Source organism: Aspergillus mulundensis, assembly GCF_003369625.1.
Source record: "Aspergillus mulundensis strain DSM 5745 chromosome Unknown scaffold_16, whole genome shotgun sequence".
In the NCBI taxonomy this organism is placed as follows: domain Eukaryota; kingdom Fungi; phylum Ascomycota; class Eurotiomycetes; order Eurotiales; family Aspergillaceae; genus Aspergillus; species Aspergillus mulundensis.
The window spans coordinates 99,351-118,750 of record NW_020797904.1 but is presented as its reverse complement, the minus strand read 5'-3'; the positions used below and the strand labels follow the sequence as shown (position 1 = coordinate 118,750).

The 19,400-nt window shown below is 56.0% G+C and overlaps 8 protein-coding genes across 8 annotated transcripts; 3 read left to right on the top strand and 5 right to left on the bottom strand.

Annotated features, from left to right (window-relative positions):
- Positions 1 to 2,208: 2,208 nt before the first annotated feature.
- On the top strand, positions 2,209 to 3,539 carry DSM5745_10627 (aromatic alcohol reductase; the record flags this gene model as incomplete). The annotated part of the gene is made up of 3 exons (XM_026752643.1): positions 2,209 to 2,238; positions 2,306 to 3,200; positions 3,316 to 3,539. 3 exons carry the CDS (start codon positions 2,209 to 2,211, stop codon positions 3,537 to 3,539), a joined length of 1,149 nt encoding a protein of 382 aa, XP_026598661.1.
- A 107-nt stretch (positions 3,540 to 3,646) lies between these two features.
- On the bottom strand, positions 3,647 to 5,569 carry DSM5745_10626 (uncharacterized protein; the record flags this gene model as incomplete). Its single annotated transcript, XM_026752642.1, has 1 exon — positions 3,647 to 5,569. One exon carries the CDS (start codon positions 5,567 to 5,569, stop codon positions 3,647 to 3,649), a length of 1,923 nt encoding a protein of 640 aa, XP_026598660.1.
- Positions 5,570 to 5,749: 180 nt separating this feature from the next.
- On the bottom strand, positions 5,750 to 6,821 carry DSM5745_10625 (aldo/keto reductase family protein; the record flags this gene model as incomplete). Its single annotated transcript, XM_026752641.1, has 3 exons — positions 5,750 to 6,206; positions 6,248 to 6,650; positions 6,695 to 6,821. The coding sequence occupies 3 exons, from the start codon at positions 6,819 to 6,821 to the stop codon at positions 5,750 to 5,752; spliced, it is 987 nt and encodes a 328-aa protein (XP_026598659.1).
- A 1,062-nt stretch (positions 6,822 to 7,883) lies between these two features.
- On the bottom strand, positions 7,884 to 8,745 carry DSM5745_10624 (uncharacterized protein; the record flags this gene model as incomplete). The annotated part of the gene is made up of 3 exons (XM_026752640.1): positions 7,884 to 8,291; positions 8,352 to 8,528; positions 8,590 to 8,745. The coding sequence occupies 3 exons, from the start codon at positions 8,743 to 8,745 to the stop codon at positions 7,884 to 7,886; spliced, it is 741 nt and encodes a 246-aa protein (XP_026598658.1).
- A 630-nt stretch (positions 8,746 to 9,375) lies between these two features.
- On the bottom strand, positions 9,376 to 10,926 carry DSM5745_10623 (uncharacterized protein; the record flags this gene model as incomplete). The annotated part of the gene is made up of 1 exon (XM_026752639.1): positions 9,376 to 10,926. The coding sequence occupies one exon, from the start codon at positions 10,924 to 10,926 to the stop codon at positions 9,376 to 9,378; it is 1,551 nt and encodes a 516-aa protein (XP_026598657.1).
- A 540-nt stretch (positions 10,927 to 11,466) lies between these two features.
- Positions 11,467 to 13,488, top strand: DSM5745_10622 (terpene cyclase/mutase family protein; the record flags this gene model as incomplete). Its single annotated transcript, XM_026752638.1, has 1 exon — positions 11,467 to 13,488. The coding sequence occupies one exon, from the start codon at positions 11,467 to 11,469 to the stop codon at positions 13,486 to 13,488; it is 2,022 nt and encodes a 673-aa protein (XP_026598656.1).
- Positions 13,489 to 14,406: 918 nt separating this feature from the next.
- DSM5745_10621 (transcription factor domain-containing protein) lies at positions 14,407 to 16,496 on the bottom strand (the record flags this gene model as incomplete). The annotated part of the gene is made up of 3 exons (XM_026752637.1): positions 14,407 to 15,495; positions 15,539 to 16,310; positions 16,360 to 16,496. The coding sequence occupies 3 exons, from the start codon at positions 16,494 to 16,496 to the stop codon at positions 14,407 to 14,409; spliced, it is 1,998 nt and encodes a 665-aa protein (XP_026598655.1).
- Positions 16,497 to 17,055: 559 nt separating this feature from the next.
- Positions 17,056 to 19,185, top strand: DSM5745_10620 (uncharacterized protein; the record flags this gene model as incomplete). The annotated part of the gene is made up of 1 exon (XM_026752636.1): positions 17,056 to 19,185. The coding sequence occupies one exon, from the start codon at positions 17,056 to 17,058 to the stop codon at positions 19,183 to 19,185; it is 2,130 nt and encodes a 709-aa protein (XP_026598654.1).
- Between the last annotated feature and the right edge of the window lie 215 nt (positions 19,186 to 19,400).

The window sequence follows — 19,400 nt, the reverse complement described above, 5'->3', positions numbered from 1 at the left end:
AATATTATTATTAAAAAAGTTTAAAAAGTAATAGGTAAAAGTAACTTTAACTATAAAATTAATAAGTTTTAAAAATCTTTATTAATAATAAAAATATTAATAAAAAAATTTAATTAATAAAAATAAAGTATTTTAAACCCCGCTAAATAATATTAAAAAAGTTACTTAAAAATTTTAAAAAAAACTAGTTTTAAAGTTATTTTTATAAACCTTTAAGCTATGCTTAAGTTATTTTTAACTAAAAAGTAAATATAGGTTTAAATACTTTATATATAAGTTTTTACTTTAATTTATATTTAAGGCCTACCCTAGCCTTGCTTAACTAGTAGCTAAAACCTTAAATATTAATAACCTAGTTAAGTTATATAACCTAATATAATAGTAAGGTATGCCAAGCCTTGGCGGCCTAAGGCTAAAGCTTAGGTTACCTAAGGCACTAACTCTGGACCAACAGTGGATTAGCTCCGGTAATGTTGAATGGAAAAATGTTGGCCCTGACAAATCTTAATAAATTTAACTAAAAAAATACTTAAAAGAATATATATAGTATAGCCTTTAGCCTTTTTATTTAAGCCTTACTCAAACATTTTAGGCTTTTAAAGAATTTTTAAGCCATTTTTAATTAAAAAATAGGTAAAATTTAAATATTCTTTAATTTATATTTTTTATAATTATTTTTTAACTTATAAAATAATGTAATATAAGGCATGCCTTTGATTTATTCATAAAATAATATTTAAATTTTAATATTTTTAAGCTATGGTCCCTGGTCATATATACATAATTAAGTATTTATTTAATAATTTATTATAATAAGATTTATTAAGCTAAATAAGTACCTTAGGTATTTAGTTTAAGTAATATTAATGCTTTGCAATGGCGTGACCTAAATTAATGTTGCCCTTGACATTAAGAGCTTTTTTTAAACTATTTTTTAATTATACTAGACCTAGCTAAAGTCTTTTTTAAACTTAATAATTATTATATTTTAAAACTTTTAAGGCCTATTACTTATTATATATTTAGTTAAATTAGTATTGTAAGTCTTAATTAAATATCAATTTTTCAACCTATATTTTTACTAGCTTTTTTATATATAAATATATAGGTGTTAAAAATACCTAGATTATTAAGAGAATAATGAGTATAGCTAGTTAAAAAATTAATATAAAATATTAGTTATAAGGTAGCATAAAGCGTGAAAAATTAGAATTGAAATTAAAAATTTAAACAAAACTAAGTTTTTTATTACTAGGAGTCTAAGGGCTTATTTTAAAATAAATTTTAAAAATTATTTATTTTTAAAAAATAGCTTTATATATAAATTTCAGTATAAAGTAACATTAAAAAATAATTTTAAATAACTTAAAATTATAATATAATCTTAAAATATTAAATAGCTACTAGTATAATATTAAACTTAATTTTATTAAAGAATAGCTTTTTTAATAAGGGATATACTTTCTTAATTTTTTTAATTATTTTTATTTCTAAATAGTGCTAAGCTAGATTCATCTAAGGGAATAACTAAGGGTTCCCGCGCTGGTGTGGCAGACAGAATCTAATAGGCTTAATACCACAGTCAATAGGCCGCAGTCTGAAGGAAATGTCAGAATGCATAACGCTCATGGCAATGAAGCTTATTCACAACCTTAGTATAGCCTACGTCATCTACATCCACGCCCTCTATTGAAGATGTCACCACGTACAGAGTAACACATCAACGCAACCTCAGCCCCACCACAAGCCATTAGGAGTAGCAATGCAGATGGCGTAAACGTGCCTGCCCAGCCTTTGTCCCTGCTGTCCGGCAAACAACCCTGGCTCGAGCTGGACGGACCATTGGTTCGCCCAACCTTATCCGGCACGATGAAGCTCCATTGGTAAGGAATATCTCGGTGAAGATTGATAAAGAGTATTCCGCTGCAACCAACTTGATGATGGCGTCAGATACCGGAGTCATGTTGTGACTCACTGCCTCTGTTCCATTTGGTTGCAGCCTGGCAGTGTGTTATATAAGGTGTCTTTTCACTCTTCGCTGCCGAATCTCTCCATCATCCTCCACTTCACTCATCACAGACCTTCAACCTCGACCAGCCTTTGCTTATCCCCAACCTACAGCAGTATCTCGCATCCTTGACTATTGCCCCGTCCACACCCAGCCGCATCACCAACCTCAACCATTCCGTCTCAACACCTCGAACCAAAATGGCAATCAAGAATGTCGTCGTCGCCGGCGTACGTACCCCTCCCTTCCCTCCCCTTCTCTCCCCTTTAGTATACGTACTATCACTAACACACCCAGGTAACCGGAAACCTCGGCCCCCCGATCCTCAAAGCCCTCGTCGCCGCAGGCACCTTCAACATCACGATCTTCAGCCGGCCCAAGCAGGCCACTGCTCCTGCTCCTGCTCTTGCTCCACCCAGTGCCACCAACGGCACTGCATCTCCTCAGACCGTCGAGGTAGACTACACCTCCATCCCATCCCTCACAACAACCCTCTCCCACCTCCACGCAGACTGCATCCTCTCCCTCCTCCCCCACACAGCCAGCCAAACCCAAACGAACCTCATCCACGCGTCCGTCGCCGCCGGCGTCCCGCGCTTCATCCCCTCCGAGTTCGGCGCGGACCTCGATAACCCTGTCAACCGGGCGGCCCCAACATACCGCGGCAAGGTCGGCGTGCAGGAACTCCTTAAGACTTTAGCCGCGGAGAATCAGATCACCTATACGATTGTGTATAACGGCGCGTTTTTGGATTGGGGACTCGCCCATTCTTTTCCCGTTGATGTTGGCCGTCGCGAGGCGGTGCTGCATGGTGGTGGAGAGAGGGTTTATAGTACGACGACCCAGACGAGCATTGGGAAGGCGGTTGTGTCGATTCTGCAGCGTGAAGAGGAGAGTCGGAACCGCGTTGTTAGAATCGCTGAAGCAAACTTGACCATCAAGCACCTTCTGGGGCTAGCGCAGGAGGTTATTGGCGGCGAAGGATGGACAATTACCGAGACGGATGTTGAAGCGGAAGTTGCGAAGGCGTGGCCGTTGATCAAGCAAGGCGTGTTTAATCGCGAGACCATGATGCCGTTTATTCATCGGGCGCAGTGGGGGGTTGGGACGGGGGGGCATTTTGAGGAGAATGATAATGCCTGGCTTGGGGTCCAGGAGTTGGATGATGAGGGGGTGAGGGCGGTTATTCGGGGTGTTGTTGAGCAGCGGGAGCTGAACTAGGGATTAGATGACTTGTGTTGGTCTTGTTCGCATGGACGATGGGGATGTAGTTGGGGAGACGAGATTGTGAACGTTGCTTTGGGAAGACGAGATTGAGAATGTTGCTTGGGAAGACGAGATTGAGAATGTTGCTTGGGAACGACGATTGAGAATGTTGCTGGGGGAAGACGAGATTGAGAATGCTGCTGGGAGAACCCTAGACGAGAATGAGAATGTTGCTTTGGAAGACAAGATCGGAGAAGACAGGCTAGATCAAGACTCCCTCGCCTTTGGCACTGGCAGAGGTCCAGCTAGATGGCTACACTACTAGATCTCGAATGCAATAATCGTCCAATCCAAGTTCATTTCTAGCATATATCATCTCATCTCATCTCATCACATCTCATCTTACAGCCACACTCTATGCAGTGCAAGCATCTACTTCCCCGCAACATCCCGAATAACCCGCGCAATATCATCCGGCCCCAACCCCTGCGCATTGATCTGCTCGAACAGCCCCCCACAGCCCTCCTTCACGGCCCCCATCATGCGGTACTTGGGCGTCAGGCCGCGATCAAGCAAGTGCGAGCCAAGCCGCGAGCCCAGACTCGTCTTCTGCGCGAGCGACTCGACGACGACCACGAATGGCGAGCTGCCGTATTCCCGGATTGCGTCTTCGTCGACCACGTTCAGTGTTGGTTTGTTTACCAGGCCGACGTCCAGCCCGTCTTTGCGCAGCCGCTCGACGGCGTCCAGCGAGCGGTAGAGCATGTCGCCGTACGACACGACGTACCCGGCTTTTCCTTTGCGGATGAACTCTTCCTTGCCCGGGACGAACTTGTATGAGCCCCCGAAGAGCTTCTCCTCGCTGTTCTCCTTCAGGATGTACGGGACCTTGGAGCGGGTGGAGAAGATGAAGCGGAGACCCTTCGTGAAGAAGACCTCCTTGACGACGGCCTTCATCTGCTCGCCGTCAGCCGGGAAGTACAGGCCCGTGCTCTCGGCGTCCATGAGCCCGTTGTCCGCGAAGAAGGCGTTCAGGCCGAAGTGGCAGGTGTTGTCGGCGATTTCGTCGACGCCGCTGTGCGAGAAGTGCGAGAGCACGCTGCACCCGTTGAGTCGCGCCATCGTGATTTCGGAGATGAGCATCTCGATGAACGCGCAGAAGGTTGAGAAGACGCCCTGTCGCGACCCGTCGCTGCCGAACCCGAACCCTGCGGCGGCGGAGAAGTTGCCGCGTTCCATCACGCCGGATGAGACGTACACTTCTGGGTGCGCTTGGTGGATGGCTTTCAGGCCGGTGGACCCCTCGAGGTCCGAGTCGATGACCATCACGCGGCGGGCGGCTTCCTCCTTGCTTAGGCCGTCGAGGACCGAGTTGACGGCCTCGCCGAAGATGACGCGGTTGCCGCCTTTCTCTTTGGTGGAGCCCTGGTATTGGTGCGGGTTAGACGTGGCCTTGATCTGGTCGTAGAAGGCGAGCGACTCTTCCGAGTAGCCGCGCTTGGTGAGGTACTTCCTTGCGATGTCGACAGGCACGACATCGTGGGCCTTGGTCTGGCCTTCGATGCCTTCAATGCCAGGGGCCATCTTGCGGTCGACGACCACGGCCGCGGGCCCCTTGCTAGTAACCACATCGATAACAGCCGCGTAGAGCGAGTCGATGTCCTCGCCCTGGGCGCGGACGACCTTCATGCCGTGGCCGCTGAGGGTGCGCTCGAGCTCGTAGCCTTTCTGGTACTCGGACGGGTGGCCGGCGATGGTGACGTCGTTGTTGTCGAGGAACAGCTTGACGTTGAGGTTGTTGGCGACGGCGATGCGGGCGGCTTCCGCGTCGTTGCCCTCCTGCTGCGAGCCGTCGGAGCCGAGCATGAAGACGGTCTTGTCCTTGTGGGCCATGGCGATGCCGTTGACCAGCGGCCACATGTGGCCCAGGCGGCCGGAGCTGAACTTGACGCCGGGAGTCAGGCCGAGCTCGGGGTGGCCGGGGAGCTTCGAGTTGGCGTCGCGATAGTTGAGCAGGTGGTCGGGCTCGATCTTGCCGTCGATGGCCGCGAGCAGGTACTGGGTGGCGACGCGGTGGCCGGCCTCGTCGAAGATGGCGTCGTAGAAGGTGTCGGGCTGGGCGTTGATCAGGCCCAGCAGGATGCAGACTTCAGGGGCCGTGTCGAAGGGGCCGCCGGTGTGGCCAGCCTGACCCCGGGCAGCGCCGGTGGCCGTGAAGGCGATGATGGCATCGCGGAAGACGTTGATGTTGTGCAGCAGGTCCTTCCTCTGCTGGGCGGACAGCTTCTTGCTGGAGGGGTCCAGCTGCAGCTTCTTGAATTGCTTGAGGTCGACGGGGAGATGGTAGCCTGCCATGGTGAGTGTGTTGATTGATGATTGAGAGTTGGGGGTGGGCTATAAGGGATGTTAAGGGATGTTATAAGGTGGAAGACAGGCATGACCACCGATGATATCATAGGTGATATCATAAACAGGCATTCTCATTTGTAACATTCCATCGGATTAAAGTCGTCCGATCATTATTCTCTAAGTATTTCATGTATGAGTAGGAATCCCCGCCGGATACCTCTCGCCCGCCGTCTCAAACCTGGCCAGGATCGCATCAATCTCATCCATCTCCGCATCCGTCAACTCAACGACCTTGCTGTTCTCCTCCACCCGCTCCACCGTCGTCGCCCCAGGAATCGGAATGATCGTCGGCATCCCAGGTTTCCTTGACAGCGACCGCACCCAGTTGATCGCGAACTGCGCCGGCGTGCAGCCCTTCTTCGCGGCCAGCTCCTCCACCTTGTGCACGAGCTGGATGTTGATTCCGAACGTGTCCGGCTGGAAGCGCGGGTAGTGGCGCAGCATCGAGTCCTGCGGGATGTCGTCCAGCGTCTTGATCTGGCCGGTGAGCAGGCCGCGGCCGAGGGGCGAGTATGCGACCAGGGGGATGCCGTGCTGGTGGCAGGCGGCCGCGACGCCGTTCTCGAGCGGCTCGGTGGAGAATCTACCCATTAGCTGCGTCATTCGCCATCATTGCCAACTTACAGTGACAGCTCGACTTCCACCGCGTGGATCTTGGTGTGCTTGACGGCCTCGTGGATCGTCTCGGCGCGGACTTCCGACAGCGCAACGCCCCCGAGCTTGCCGGCCTGGATGTACTCGTTCATGACGCCAAAGGTTTCCGCCATGGGCACCGTCTGGTCGCGACGCGCGCACTCGAACTGGTCGATCTTCTTGCGCCCGTTCAGCTGGGCGATGCTGTCGTCCAGGGTCCGCCGCGTGTTCGTCTCGGAGCCGTCCGGGTGGAAGTTGGTTAGGTTGAGGCCGCCCTTGATGTTGAGCACGAACTTGTCGGCGTCGTCGGGGTATTTTTCCAGGTAGCGCTCCAGCAGGACGAGGCTGTTGTAGGAGGGCGGGCCGTAGAACTCGCCGCCGTTCCAGAGGGTGCCTGCCAGTGTTAGCATAGCTCGAGAGTCATAGAGGAGGCCGTACAGCCATTTCGTAGGGCGGCGCGCATGGTCTCGAAGGCCTGCTCCTGGGGGCAGGGCTGGGGCCGCCACGTGAAGCCCATCAGGCCAAAGCCAATGGGGCCGACTTCTTTTCCGTTCATCAGGACCATGTTGAAGTGATTTACAGAGGTTGAATTGATGGGAGGCTGAAGAGAGCGGGGGTTGAAGTGTTTAAGAGCGACCGGCGAAATGTCCGGTCGGAGTTAAGAACGAATTACCTCCAGTCAGCAGTGGATCGACTGCACATCAATGACGGAGTTTGTGGAGGCTTCCGGACTCTTACTTCCGTGGTTACTATCTAGACTCCCATGTCACTTGCATTATTAGCCCAGGGTAGACGCTGGCCAGCCTTGCAGGCGACCTCCGCCAAAATATATATGCGTCCACTTATTAAAGTGAGCAAACACCTTCCATTTTCCAAAGCAAGGGCACAATGTTGTGACCTCTACACCAGCCTGACCGTACTTTGAATGCGGAAACCTCAATACACTTAGATGCTACATGCCCTCAGTGCTTTTAGGTCGGGCGCCGCTGGTCGGTATGGAGTTGCCGCTGTTGTTATGGATGGATGGGCGTTATGGAAATGACGAGCCTGAAGCCGAATCGTAGGTGAAGAATCGGCAGATGGAAATGGATAGAGTGGGTGGCTGCCAATGGACGCCTGCAGACAGTAAGCACCGGAGGAAGGCGAGCGAGAAACAACCGAACCCTAACGGTCCAGATGATGATGCGAGTCCGCCATAAAGAGTGATGCGGCTGCAAAGTACCAATTGCCGCTGAGCTCCGTTATTGACCGGTTGCTATACCGGTTGCTATCATGGAGTCTACATCTTAGTCGAAAAGCAGAAAGACGAAAGAAAGGCATCTTCAGCAAATATACAGCTTACGAATCTCAATGTCTCCCTGTCACTGTATGAAATGCATTGGTAAGAAACTTCCTTAATCATACAAAGAGCTCTTGACTACCAAGCTCAAACAATACAAGCGGCCTCGATGGCCGCATCGTGGGATAGACCTGAAAGATATCGTGGTTCGTGGTGAGTGATTGTACCAACATGACAATGTTGTAACCAATGTTCAGCAACCATGTCAGCAAGCTTGGGTTATAATGTTGACTGTCACTGGTCCGACAAAGTTGATGTGGTCGGGGTAGCGAATGCTGTCGAAGAAGCCTAGTCAGCCCATTGTTGCAGAGGGTAGAAGAGAACGTGCGCGTACGTACTAGAATCATCAACCGTCGGGCTCTCAGACTGCCCAGAACTCGGCAACCATTCCTCATCGCTGGTGGCCTTGGTCTTGGGCGTTCTCCAAGAAGGCACGACTGCGAATCCGCGCGCCGGAGTCTGCAGGCCAAGGGCTGAGATCTCCTTGCGAAGAGCTGCTACAGGATCGCGTTTGGGTGGGGGAGACTTGCGTATGCGAGATGCCTCTTGACGGGGCCGCAGATTCAGACGGTGACGGGGGTCCAGCTGAACGTTATCCTTGCCGGTTTGGAATCTCGGACGGTTCTGGCGGTTGCGAGGCTCATCCTGGCGGCGAGGTTCCTGGCGGCGTCTGGGATCGTATGTCCTGCGATGGTCCTGAGACACAGATCCTTGTCAGAGCGGTGATCCGGAAGCGACCGATAGGATACAGCATACCTGGTATCGGGTCCCTCGGCCGGTGCCTCTTGTCATCAACGGACAACCACTGCGAGCGTGACCAGGGACTCCACAGGCGTAGCATTCCCATTGCTTGGGGTCTCGCCCTCGGAACGGTGCAGTCTCGGGGTGCGGGTTTTCCTGGCGGGCTGGAGCTTGGTCTGGCTGCTGTGGTCTCTGCCAGATACACGTCCTGTTAGTCCCTGGCCAGATTGAACTGGGTTGACTGGCCACCTACATTGGGTCTGCCCGGCTGGCCAAAGACTTGCTTCGACAGACGGCAGTCTCTAGCCAGATGCCCAATCCGATCGCAATTCCAGCATCTCCTGTTTGCCGCATTCTGCGCCGAGGCTCGGAGAGGCTGGCGAGGAGGGAGCGGTTGTCGTGTAGCCATGACTGAGAGAGTGTATGAATGATTGCATATAAATGCTTGCGTTGTGCATAGAAATGCGTGGGTAAGAGAGTTGAAGAGCAGCAAGAGGAAGAGGAGGACCTCAACTTGGGATACATAAACCTCCGGGGGTTGTGCCTTCCCACCCTGTGCTTATTTGCGACTTCCATATCTGCGACGCCTGCCGAGGAGCTCTTCGCGAGCATTGCGATCTTGATCCTGCCGAATGTAGGATCATTTCGTTGTTATTTTGTATTCCACTGGCACGAAACTGTCGGATCAGGATCCCAAGCGGATAGCCCTAATCGACCGCGTGTGATTGAGACGACGCTTTTCTATCAGTCCCGCCAGCGAAACGGCAGCGGTTAGGTCTCGAGCAGCGTTGGCAGTCTCGTGGCGGTCTCGATGGACAGACAGACGGTCCTAGGCAACATTCACTGGCCTTCGCCAATCTCGAACAGAGACGACTGGGGTTTCTCTTCGACCGTCGAAACTGAGCGAACGCTGCAATAAATTGGCCAGTACGCATCACCTCGCGGACTGTCTAACAGAAGGACAGGAAGCAAAAGAGTATGTGATATTGATCTATCGAAATCCTAGCAATTGCCATCGATGACCCCTGCTACCTGCTCCCTACTTCGCCGTCCCATTTGCAACCTGTCCCGCCAACTGCAGCCGCACGACCTTGGACGCATTATCCAGCAGTTCCTTGTCCTCGAGCATCTGGTCCTTGAGCATGCCCTCCAGCACACGTACGCGATTCTCGTCTCGGGGAACAAACTTTACGCCGTCCGTGTCGCTCTCCGCAACAAATCCCAGCGCCGTGTGCGCCTCGTCCCTCCCAAAGCCCTTGTCCGACGGCTTGGTGTCGAACGCCCACAGCATCCGCGAGAATGCGATGAACAGGCCGTTGGTGCCGAATTGCTCGCCTGGGCACACGCGGCGCCCGTACCCGAAGATACTGGGCTTGGGAAGGTCGGGGTTCTCGATCCAACGCTCTGGTCGGAAGATCTCGGGATGGATGAAGACGTCTGGGTCCATGTTCAGTGCCCACTGGTTGGCGAAGACGAGCGCGTCCTTGGGGATGCGGTAGCCATTGTACTCGCCGTCCTCGAGGCCTGTATACGGGAGGGAGAGCGGGACGGCCGCCTTCCAGCGGGTCATTTCGTAGAAGAAGGCATGGAGGAGGGGGAGCTTTCCTTGATCCTCCAGGCAGGGGAGACGGTCTGCCCCGACCACTCGGTCGATCTCTTCACGGACGCGTTGAGCGGCAGCTGGGTTGCGGACGGCAGTGGCAATGAACAGACGGATCAGGGAGGCTGTGGAAAGGGCAGCGCCGATTTCGAGCTCGGCAATGCAGAACAAGAGCTGCTCTTCGGACATGTCGGCGGGCTTGTTGTCGTGGAAGAGCCGTGACCAGTTCCAGTTGCGGTTCTTGAGGCCGCGTCGCATACGCCGGCCCCAGAGCTTGATGAAATGCTGGCGGAACTGGTCCCCTGCTCTCTTCCAGCGGTTGAAGCGACGGGGCAGCAGATTTAGGAAGGGGTAAAGCTCCAAGAAGACATTCTCCTTGGAGGCCACGTCCAGGATCCCGTTGAACAGCGCCTCGATGTCGCCAATCTCGGCTTCCTCGACTTCGCCCATGCGAGCGCCGTAAATGAGAGTGGAAGTCACTCCGACCGAGTAGCCCCAGCTGTACTTGTTGTTGCCATCCGCCGCGAGGAGGCCTTTCATCAGGCGTAGACTCTCCCGCTCCTGGACGGCGGAATACGCCTGGCAGGCCTTGGGGGAGAGGATGGTGACGACGAGGCGGTGGATGTCGCGGCGTTGAGCGCCTTGAGGCAGCAGCACCGGCAGCAGGTTGCCCGTCATACACTCGCCGAAGAAGGCGAAGCTTGGGGGAGAGCAGTAGACTTTGCCTCGCTGGGTCAAAATATCATCTACTGCTTGCTGGCTCCCTAGGAAGATCACCGTGCGGATGCCCATCTTCACGGTGATGATGGGCCCATACTTCCGGTGCCAGTCCCGGTACTGCACCCATGGCTGGTCTGTAGGATGCTGGTGCAGGTTGCCAATGAGTGGAAGGGGAGGGGGGCCAGGGGGGAGGGGTTTCCTATTGCGGAGCCGCGAGGCCAGCTCGTAGGCCAGGTACGCTGCGGCCAGCAGGACAACAAGCTTCAGCATAATGAGAAATGATACGAAATGAGAAATGACCAGAAGGGCCATCTGTTAAGCCAGCCGACCACGATTTAAATGTCAAGCCGCTCTGTCGCACCGGAGTATCTGGGGTCCGATGTAGATGATTCTGGATCAAAGGTCGAGTACCTTATCTCGCCATCCCGAGGTCCCCGCAAGGACCATGCAGCCAGCAGCAGGCCGTCATTCCTGATGTCATGTGTACCCTACAGTAAGGCGGACGGAGGGGATTGAGCAAGGGGTGCCAGGAGAGACAGCCCGCCGGAGTAACTGGTTGTCAAGGGGCGTGGCCAATCATAAAGGCATGGGTATCCTTGCTCTCTTTCCCACCGACACCTGCAATCAGCCCCGAGGGTTCCGGATGCAGCTCTGGCTCTGCCCAGACCGTCACCCTGATCTCGGCGCAATGCCTTGCGTAGTGGCGGACTTCGGACAATCGCCTGATGGCTCGGCTGAGATGATGGAGGCAGTGACGGTTATATAGCCCCTTGCCTTCGTTCGTTGTCTACAGATCCAAGGTCCAACGGAATGCAGCACCCCGGCGAGAAGTTGTCGTCTTCCCTCCGCGACGCCCTCCAGGCCGCCACAGCCTGGGGCGCCAACGAAGCCCACGACGACGGCCACTGGTACGGCGAGCTCAAGGCCAATGCTACACTGACAGCCGAATACATCAGTTTACTGTGCGCCCTCGACATGCCCATTCCCAATCCAAACGGATGGATCCAGTGGCTGCTGGCGAACCAGCACGACGACGGCGGCTGGGGCATCGCAGCCAGTCTGCCCGGCGAGATCTCGACCAGCGTGGAAGCGTATTTTGCGCTGAAGCTGCTCGGCCTCTCTCCTGACCATGCGGCCATGCGCAGAGCTCGCCAGTTCATCATCTCCGCCGGTGGCGTCGAGAAAGTCCGGGTCTTTACGCGCATCAACCTGGCCATCTTCGGCCTCTACCCGTGGACTGCCGTCCCCCAGCTCCCCCCAGAGCTGATCATGATCCCGACCTGGGTCCCCTTCAACATCTACAACATGTCCTCGTGGGCCCGATCCACCGTCGTCCCCCTGACCATCGTCCGCCACCACGAGCCCGTCTTCCGGCCTGCGGCGATGGAGAAGCAAGGCCGCGCCTACCTCGACGAGCTGTGGTGCAACCCCGAGAACAAGCAAGTCCCCTACGCCCCAGGCATCACCACGCTGCTGAAGGGCGACTTCTTCAGCACTGCCAGCGTCGCCGCCGACTACGTCCTCCACAAACTCAACGGCCTGCGCTTCTCCCCGCTCAACCGCATCGCCCGCCGCAAGTGCCTCGCCTGGATCCTCGAGCGCCAGGAGAAAGCCGGCGACTGGGCCGGCATCTTCCCTCCCATGTTCTTTGGGGTTCTGGCTCTCCTGCTCGAGGGGTACTCCATGAATTCTGCGCCCGTCCGCGGCGGCTTGTCTGGCCTGGAGCGCTTCATCTGGTCCGACAAGAACGGCATCCGCATGCAGTCGTGCGTCTCGCCCGTGTGGGATACCGTCCTCATGACGATCGGCCTGCATGATGCGGGCTATCCCCGTCCACACCTGCAGAAGGGCATCGACTGGCTCACGGCACGGCAGCACACCGGCCGCAACGGCGACTGGAAGGTCCTCAAGCCAACCGTCACAACCGGCGGCTGGGCCTTCGAGTACCACAACACCTGGTACCCGGACGTCGACGACACAGCCGCCGCGATCCTGGCGTATGCAAAGCAGGACCCGGCCTCCGTGAACAGGCGCGTCGTCACCAACGCCATCGAGTGGGTTATTGGTATGCAGAACGGCGACGGCGGCTGGGGCGCCTTTGACTGGGAGAACAACAAGGAGTTCTTCAATAGGATCCCTTTCTCCGATATGGACAGCATGTGCGATCCCTCGACCGCCGATGTGACCGGTCGCATTCTCGAGGCGTTTGGGCTCGTTCTGAAGATTGGGACAGAGACGCCATCCCACCAGGTCTCGTCATCGCTGGAATCACGCATGCGCGAGACGGCCGCTCGCGCCATCGCCTACCTCGAGGCCCAAGAGGAGCCCTTTGGCGCGTGGTACGGCCGCTGGGGCGTGAACTACATCTACGGGACCAGCAATGTTCTCTGCGGGCTGACGTACTGGGAGACGAACCCCGACGGGTCATCGAATGACACCGTGCGCATGCTCATGGACGACGGCGCGCGGTGGCTCGTCAAGATGCAGCAGCCCGACGGCGGCTGGGGCGAGTGTCTGGAGACGTACAGGGACGTCAGTCTCGCGGGGACGGGCCCGACCAGCGCAACGCACACGGCGTGGGCGATCATGGGTTTGGTGGCGCGCTTGGATCCGGGCGATCCGGTGCTTGTCCGTGGCGTGCAGTTTCTGATGCATCGCCAGGTGAAGGAGGGGGAGCTGAACGGGTCGTGGGATGAGCAGCCGTATGCGGGCGTGGGCTTCCCGAATCACTTCTACATTGACTACACGCTGTACAAGCATTACTTTCCGCTGATGGCGCTGGGAAGGTATGCGCGGGCGGTTGGGGTGGTCGAGGAGTCGGAGTTGGCGTAATTGCTTTTTATCTTTCTTCAGGTCTTATTTTTTGGGTTCTGCAGGATTGTGAAGAAGCATGACGCACGTAAGGTAGATAGATCACCGAACTCATCCAATCAATTACTATCAAAAAGGAAACAAGCAAAAAGCAAGCAAAAATGCAACAATCGACGTAACCAACCCCGGGCCCAGCTGAACCTCCATCGGCCGATCCGCGCACGAAATACTCCGTCTCACATGTCGAACTGTTGCTGAAGAAACTGGCAAGGGAAAAGAAAGCATGTTCGTCAGCACGGCATTCGTCACCCTTGCAGGGTCCCTGTGTTGGGCTTGCAGGCCGTACGGCGTAAGAGGGGTTCATGCACGCAGAGTCCAGTGCTCGATAGGGTGATTTGGACCGACAAACGACTGGATGACAGCGACACTGCCTTGATATCCCATTGTACAGAACAAGATCCGATTTGCTCGATATCCTGCACATTGTGTGGCGTGCCCTGTCCCTGTCCGGTATCCCCCTGCACTGCGCCCAGCGAGCAGCGAACACAAACACCCAGCCATCTCACGAATTCAGTTCCGAACATCCCGAGCAGGACGGCCTGGCGGTGCCCAATCCAGTCCAGATGGAAATACCGGCATGTCTTACTCTCACTCCCACTCCTGTAAGGATCGACGGTTGCTATCTCCGCATCCGCAAGGGCGCAGGGATGGCGATGCAACTACCCGGTCTAGACGACTCCGTAGGAGGCGCTGCTTGGCTCTGTGAGATTGCATCTCGCTTATGGCATGGCATGCTCGGTGCCAGGTCATCGGTGGATTCCGGTCTCCCTACGGAGTAAGGGATATGCCTATCATCTGAAGAGGAACAGCGTTCGCCGGATTCGCATTCGCTGCACCTGCGCAACTTGGAATGCACGTCCAGGTTGACCGGGGCGTGCTCTAGCCTCTCCTCTCGGAGCCAGGCAGGGGTGCACCACTGCCTCTGCCACTGCCACTGCTTGCATGACCTCGATCTCGTGACCCTCCAGACTGAGACTGAGGGTGAGACTGCGACTGAGAGTGAGAGTGAGAGTGAGAGTGAGAGTGAGCATGAGCCTGCGCACTCCGCAGCAGCCACGCCCCTCCCAAGTCCGCACAGCCAGAGCCAGACCCTTTGCTAGGAGGGTCCGGATACTCGACCGGAACAGGCGGAATGTCCCACGCATTGGCCTGCGCAATCGCATACGGCTCCAGCACGCTCTTCTGCTTCTCGACCCGCCTGCGCGACACATGCTGGCTGCCGTCGTTTTCGACCAGGGGCGCCCACAGCCGACACCAGGTTTTGTCGAACGGCTCGAAGAACGCGCGCGTCTCGTCCATTCGGCTCAGGTCTAGGTGGAGGCGTTTGCCGTGCTTGGCTTTTCCGACGCTCCGCAGCGTGCGCAGGCTGTCCGAGGCGGTGCCCCATTGTCTGGAGAGGATGTGCAGTGCTGCTTTGAGCATGAGGATTTCTTCGCCGATTAGCTCTTGCAGTACTGCGTTGTCGATTCGCCCTGCGGGGATGAGGATTAGGCCGGCGCAGGAGGCGTAGAATGCGAAGCCGGACCCCAGCCGGCAGAGGTAGTCGCTTTGCAGGAACTCGCGGAAGATCCCCACGATGAAGGAGCCCGCTAGCACGGAGCGGGCAGACAGGAGGCCGTCCAAGGCCGCGCGGTCCAGGATGATCAGGTTGGCGAGGTAGGCGATGGCCACTTGCCGTGCTTCCATCGAGTAGCCTGGGAACGGGCCGGCCACGCTGGGGAAGTCCTGCTTCGCCCAGCGGAAGAGCGAGTCTTCGAGCGAGCGCTTGTGCTCGGCTGTCAGCTCGTTCCGAAGGCACAGCTCCACCGTCTCGCCCAGGCGCTGGGAGATTGCGACCGAGGCAGGGAAGATCCGTGCCTCTGCGTCTGGCTCGGGGAAGTCGTCGATTGAGGGAGGGAAGATGTCGCTGTCGCTGAGGTTGAGGGTGCGCGGTCGGCCGGTCTCTGCGGACGTGATGCAGTCGCGCAGCTGGAATGTTAGCCCTACTTTTATGTGCCAGGAAGAAACTCACCACCATCGTCCACCACAACCGCCGCCGCAGGCTCTTCTGCCGATCGCCCCCGTCCGGCTCCTTGTGCAGTCCAACCTGGAACGCGATCGACTCGGCCGTCCGCAGCCAGAAGGCACTGGTGTCGGTGACAAGTGTATTCGCCCCGACCGGGTTATACCAGTGCAGCAGGAGCGCCGAAGACAACTGGATCAACGGGTCGCGCTCGATGCCGAAGAAGAAGAGCAGCTTTGCCCGACGGTAAAAGTCCTCGGGCGGACCGTAGTCGTTGGGCTGCGGGCTCATGCGGCTGGCGGCGACGAAGAGGGCTTGCAGCAGGAGGAACGAGGGAGCAGACCCGGTCAGCCAGGCTGGGTCGATGATCGGAGTCCAGGTGTGGCCGTACTCCAGGAACGTCGTGATCAGCTCGTGCTGGACTTGGTTGGTCGGGAGCGTGAAGGCGTCCTGCTCGCGGAGCAGCTGCAGGTCGGCGGCGGAGATCAGAGGGTTCTCTTTCGCCAGCACGGGCGTCTGCATGGGCTCGTCGAAGTTGACCGACCGGCCGAGATATCGCCCGCGGGTTGTATCGATGGGGTCGATTCTGACGATGGCGTCGAGGTCGCGAGCGAGCGATCCGCCTTCCTTCCGCTTCTTGTGTCCATCATCCTTGCCCTTGTCCTTGCTCTTGTCCCTGTCCTTTCCCTTGTCCTTGTCCTTTCGGCCTCCGTCTTTGCTGTCTCTTCGGGCTTTCGGATCATCGCGATCGGGCGCGTCTTTTCGCTTCCTGTTGTACGGACTGGGGAGGTTAGTGCAGGGGAGGGTGCGACCGTGGGTGTGGTACCTACACGCATTTTGCGCTGTCTTTGGCGCAGTTGGAGCAGGGCGTCTTGCGGCCGAGGTTGCACTTCAGCTGTTTCTTGTGGCAGTTGAAGCAGATGCTCGGGCTCTGCTGCGAGGTGCTGGAAGTCCTGGTCGGAGGCATCGTGGTCCATGATGGCGGAAGATAGAGGAGGCAGCGAGATATATATTGGACAAAGAACAGCTCGTGGCTCTTCTTTGTTGCGCTTCTAAATTAACTTCTTTGTTCTCCAACTCTAGTTACGGAGTACAACTCACTGACTGCTTGCCTCAGTCCCTGGCTCTGCGCAGTCCATGGTCCCTTGGCGAATTCGGGGGTGATCCATGGGACAGCCCTAAACGTTGCCTCTGGACTTGTCAGATTAAGGTGAGACTTGCCATCAGATTGAGGTGAGACCCGAGGATCTGTCTAGCTTTGCAGCGTTAAGACATGCATCACCTCCAAGATAACCATCCAAGACAGCATCACCAGCCGAGACCGTGGTTGCCACCACCCCGTATAAGCCCGTATCGGTGTCAGATCCATGTATGCAGGACATCTGGAGCTGCGCCACCGGGGCTCACAGGATAACAGGCACAAAGCAAGGCCATTGGCTGCCCTGATCCACCGTGGCCAGTGTCCCCTTTTCCTTTTCTTTTAAGCGCGACCGTCCCTTGTCTTCAACATCGCACGCCATGGCATGATGGCTCCCACACTGGGGCTGTTGCCCTCCGAACTGATCTTTCTCATCGCTGAACTCCTCGACGTTCCATCTCTGAACTCGCTGCTACAATCCTGCCAGCGCTTGGCCTGCCTGCTCGATTCCTCGCTCTACACCCTCGCCCGCCGGTATCGGAGCGTGCCTGGCGCTGGCACGCCGCTCATCTGGGCTGCGCAGAACGGCGTGAATACGGTCGTTGCAAGACTTCTCGGCGGGGAATCATGGCCATCTGATAGCCAGAAAGGGACAACCGCTCTCCACGAAGCCATCAAAGCCAGTAACGAAGAGGGCATTCGCCTGCTCCTCGACGCCGGGGCCAACGTCTTTGCCGAAGACAGAAACGGAGACGCCGCTCTACTGACGGCCATCAGCTGCGACAGAGATGTCGCAGCGAGACTTATCCTCAGCGTCTATCCGGCAGTCCAGCCGTGGGAAAGCTACTCGTGGCACTGGACCGAGGCTGCACTCCGCGCCGCGCAGCTGGACATCTCCGAGTCGATGCGCCGGCTGGTCCTGGACTGCATCAGGCGAGAGTACCCAGAGCATGCCCCCGACCTGCTGGACTCGGTGCTGCACACTGCTGCAGCGCCGACCGGCGACTGCGCCGTCATGCAGATGCTGTGCGACTACGGCGCCAACCCGCTGGCCATAATACCAGGCGGAACCACGACCCTACTGCACACCTTCGCCATCTACGGCCATCTCGACGCGACGGAATGGGGTCTCGCCCGCGGGATCGACCCGATCGTCGAGGACGGCACTGGCGTCACGGCCTTCTCCATCGCGGTGGCGCGTGGACATCCCCGTCTCGTCCAGATCTTTCTGGATCTGGGAATGGACCCAAACGTCCCATCCATCGGCATCAGCCCGCTGTGCATAGCCGCCGCGGAGGGGCACATGGCGGTGGTGCAGTGTCTGCTAGCCGCTGGGGCAGACATCCTCGCGCGCGACGACCGCGGATTTAACGTCGTTGATTTCGTCACCGGCACCGGCAGGGGCTCGACCCCGTTGATGCCGACCCCGTTGATGCTCGAGTTTCTCCTCCGCCGCGGAGCGGATCCGAGCCCACCCCCTGGCACCGTCCGCATGACAGCCCTGCATACGGCCGCGCGCCTGGGCCTCGCCGAGATGACGGCGCTTCTCTGTGCTGCTGCTCCAGTCGACGCAGTTGACCAGCGCGGCCGCACGGCGCTGCATCTCGCCGTTAGAGAGGGCCGGGTAGCAGCCGTAACGACCCTCCTCGAAGCCGGCGCCAACCCGTCCATCCCCGACGAACGACGGAAAACGCCGATCCACGAGGCCGCAGTCGAAAGCAACTCGGACATCCTTGACCTCCTCCTCCGCTATGGCGCGGACGTCCATGCAGCAGACCTGGACGGCCACACTCCGTTGTATCTGGCAGCGCGGACTGGACAGACGGCGGTCGTGGCCAGGCTCCTGGAAGCGGGCGCCGACCCCAATGCCGGCTGGGAATGGTCCTCGCCATTGCACTTTGCCGTTACGCGGCAGGCCACCGACATGGTTCGGCTGCTTCTTTCCTACCGGGCGGATCCCCATGCTTTGGATCTGTACGGTCGCAGCGCGTTTGAATGGGCGGGGGCGGACTCCAAGATCCTGGCGGAGCACCCTTTTCACCCGACCGACCCGACAAAGCGCGAGGCAAGGCTACGACAGACGGTTGCTATATTTGGGGAGCGCCTGCTGCAGACGAACAAGGGTAGCGACCATAGCGAAGACTGTGAATCGTGCATTGTAGCCAAAGCCCTGCTCTACCTTGGCAGAAGAGACGAGGCGCGAGTCGTCTACGCCCACGACGGCGGAACGGGCTTGGAATGTCCTGAACATCGAAGACCGACCTGTACAGCGTGTCGGAGCCGTATACACAATGGATCGGTGTTTATCTGTCTTGCCTGTGTCACAGCCAAGCTCTGCCAGATATGTAAAGACCATGCTGTAGCAGGGCTGGGACCTGGACAGGCATGCCAACGCCACGAGGTGTACGAGATCCCCCCGGAGGTGGAAGAGCTGCCTGGCGAGAGCGAGATCGGCCGAGATGCAGCGTGGCGAGCGTGGATGGGCGAGTTGGTGTCAACGGTCAATGACCTCGACTAGAGAGCAACGGCGATCTCCGACGTCCTTGGCTAGAGCAATAGGCAGGCCCTCTAGATAGCGCTAAGCACTATAAGCATTCCATTCGCCCAATCATCAACCCTCAGCTCGTAAGCGATACAACCTCACTATCTGCCTGGCCCACATGCGGTCGATCCGATAAGCCCCGTATGTTTAAAAGCCTGCTGCCAGGTACAATCTCCCATGCACGCCAACCT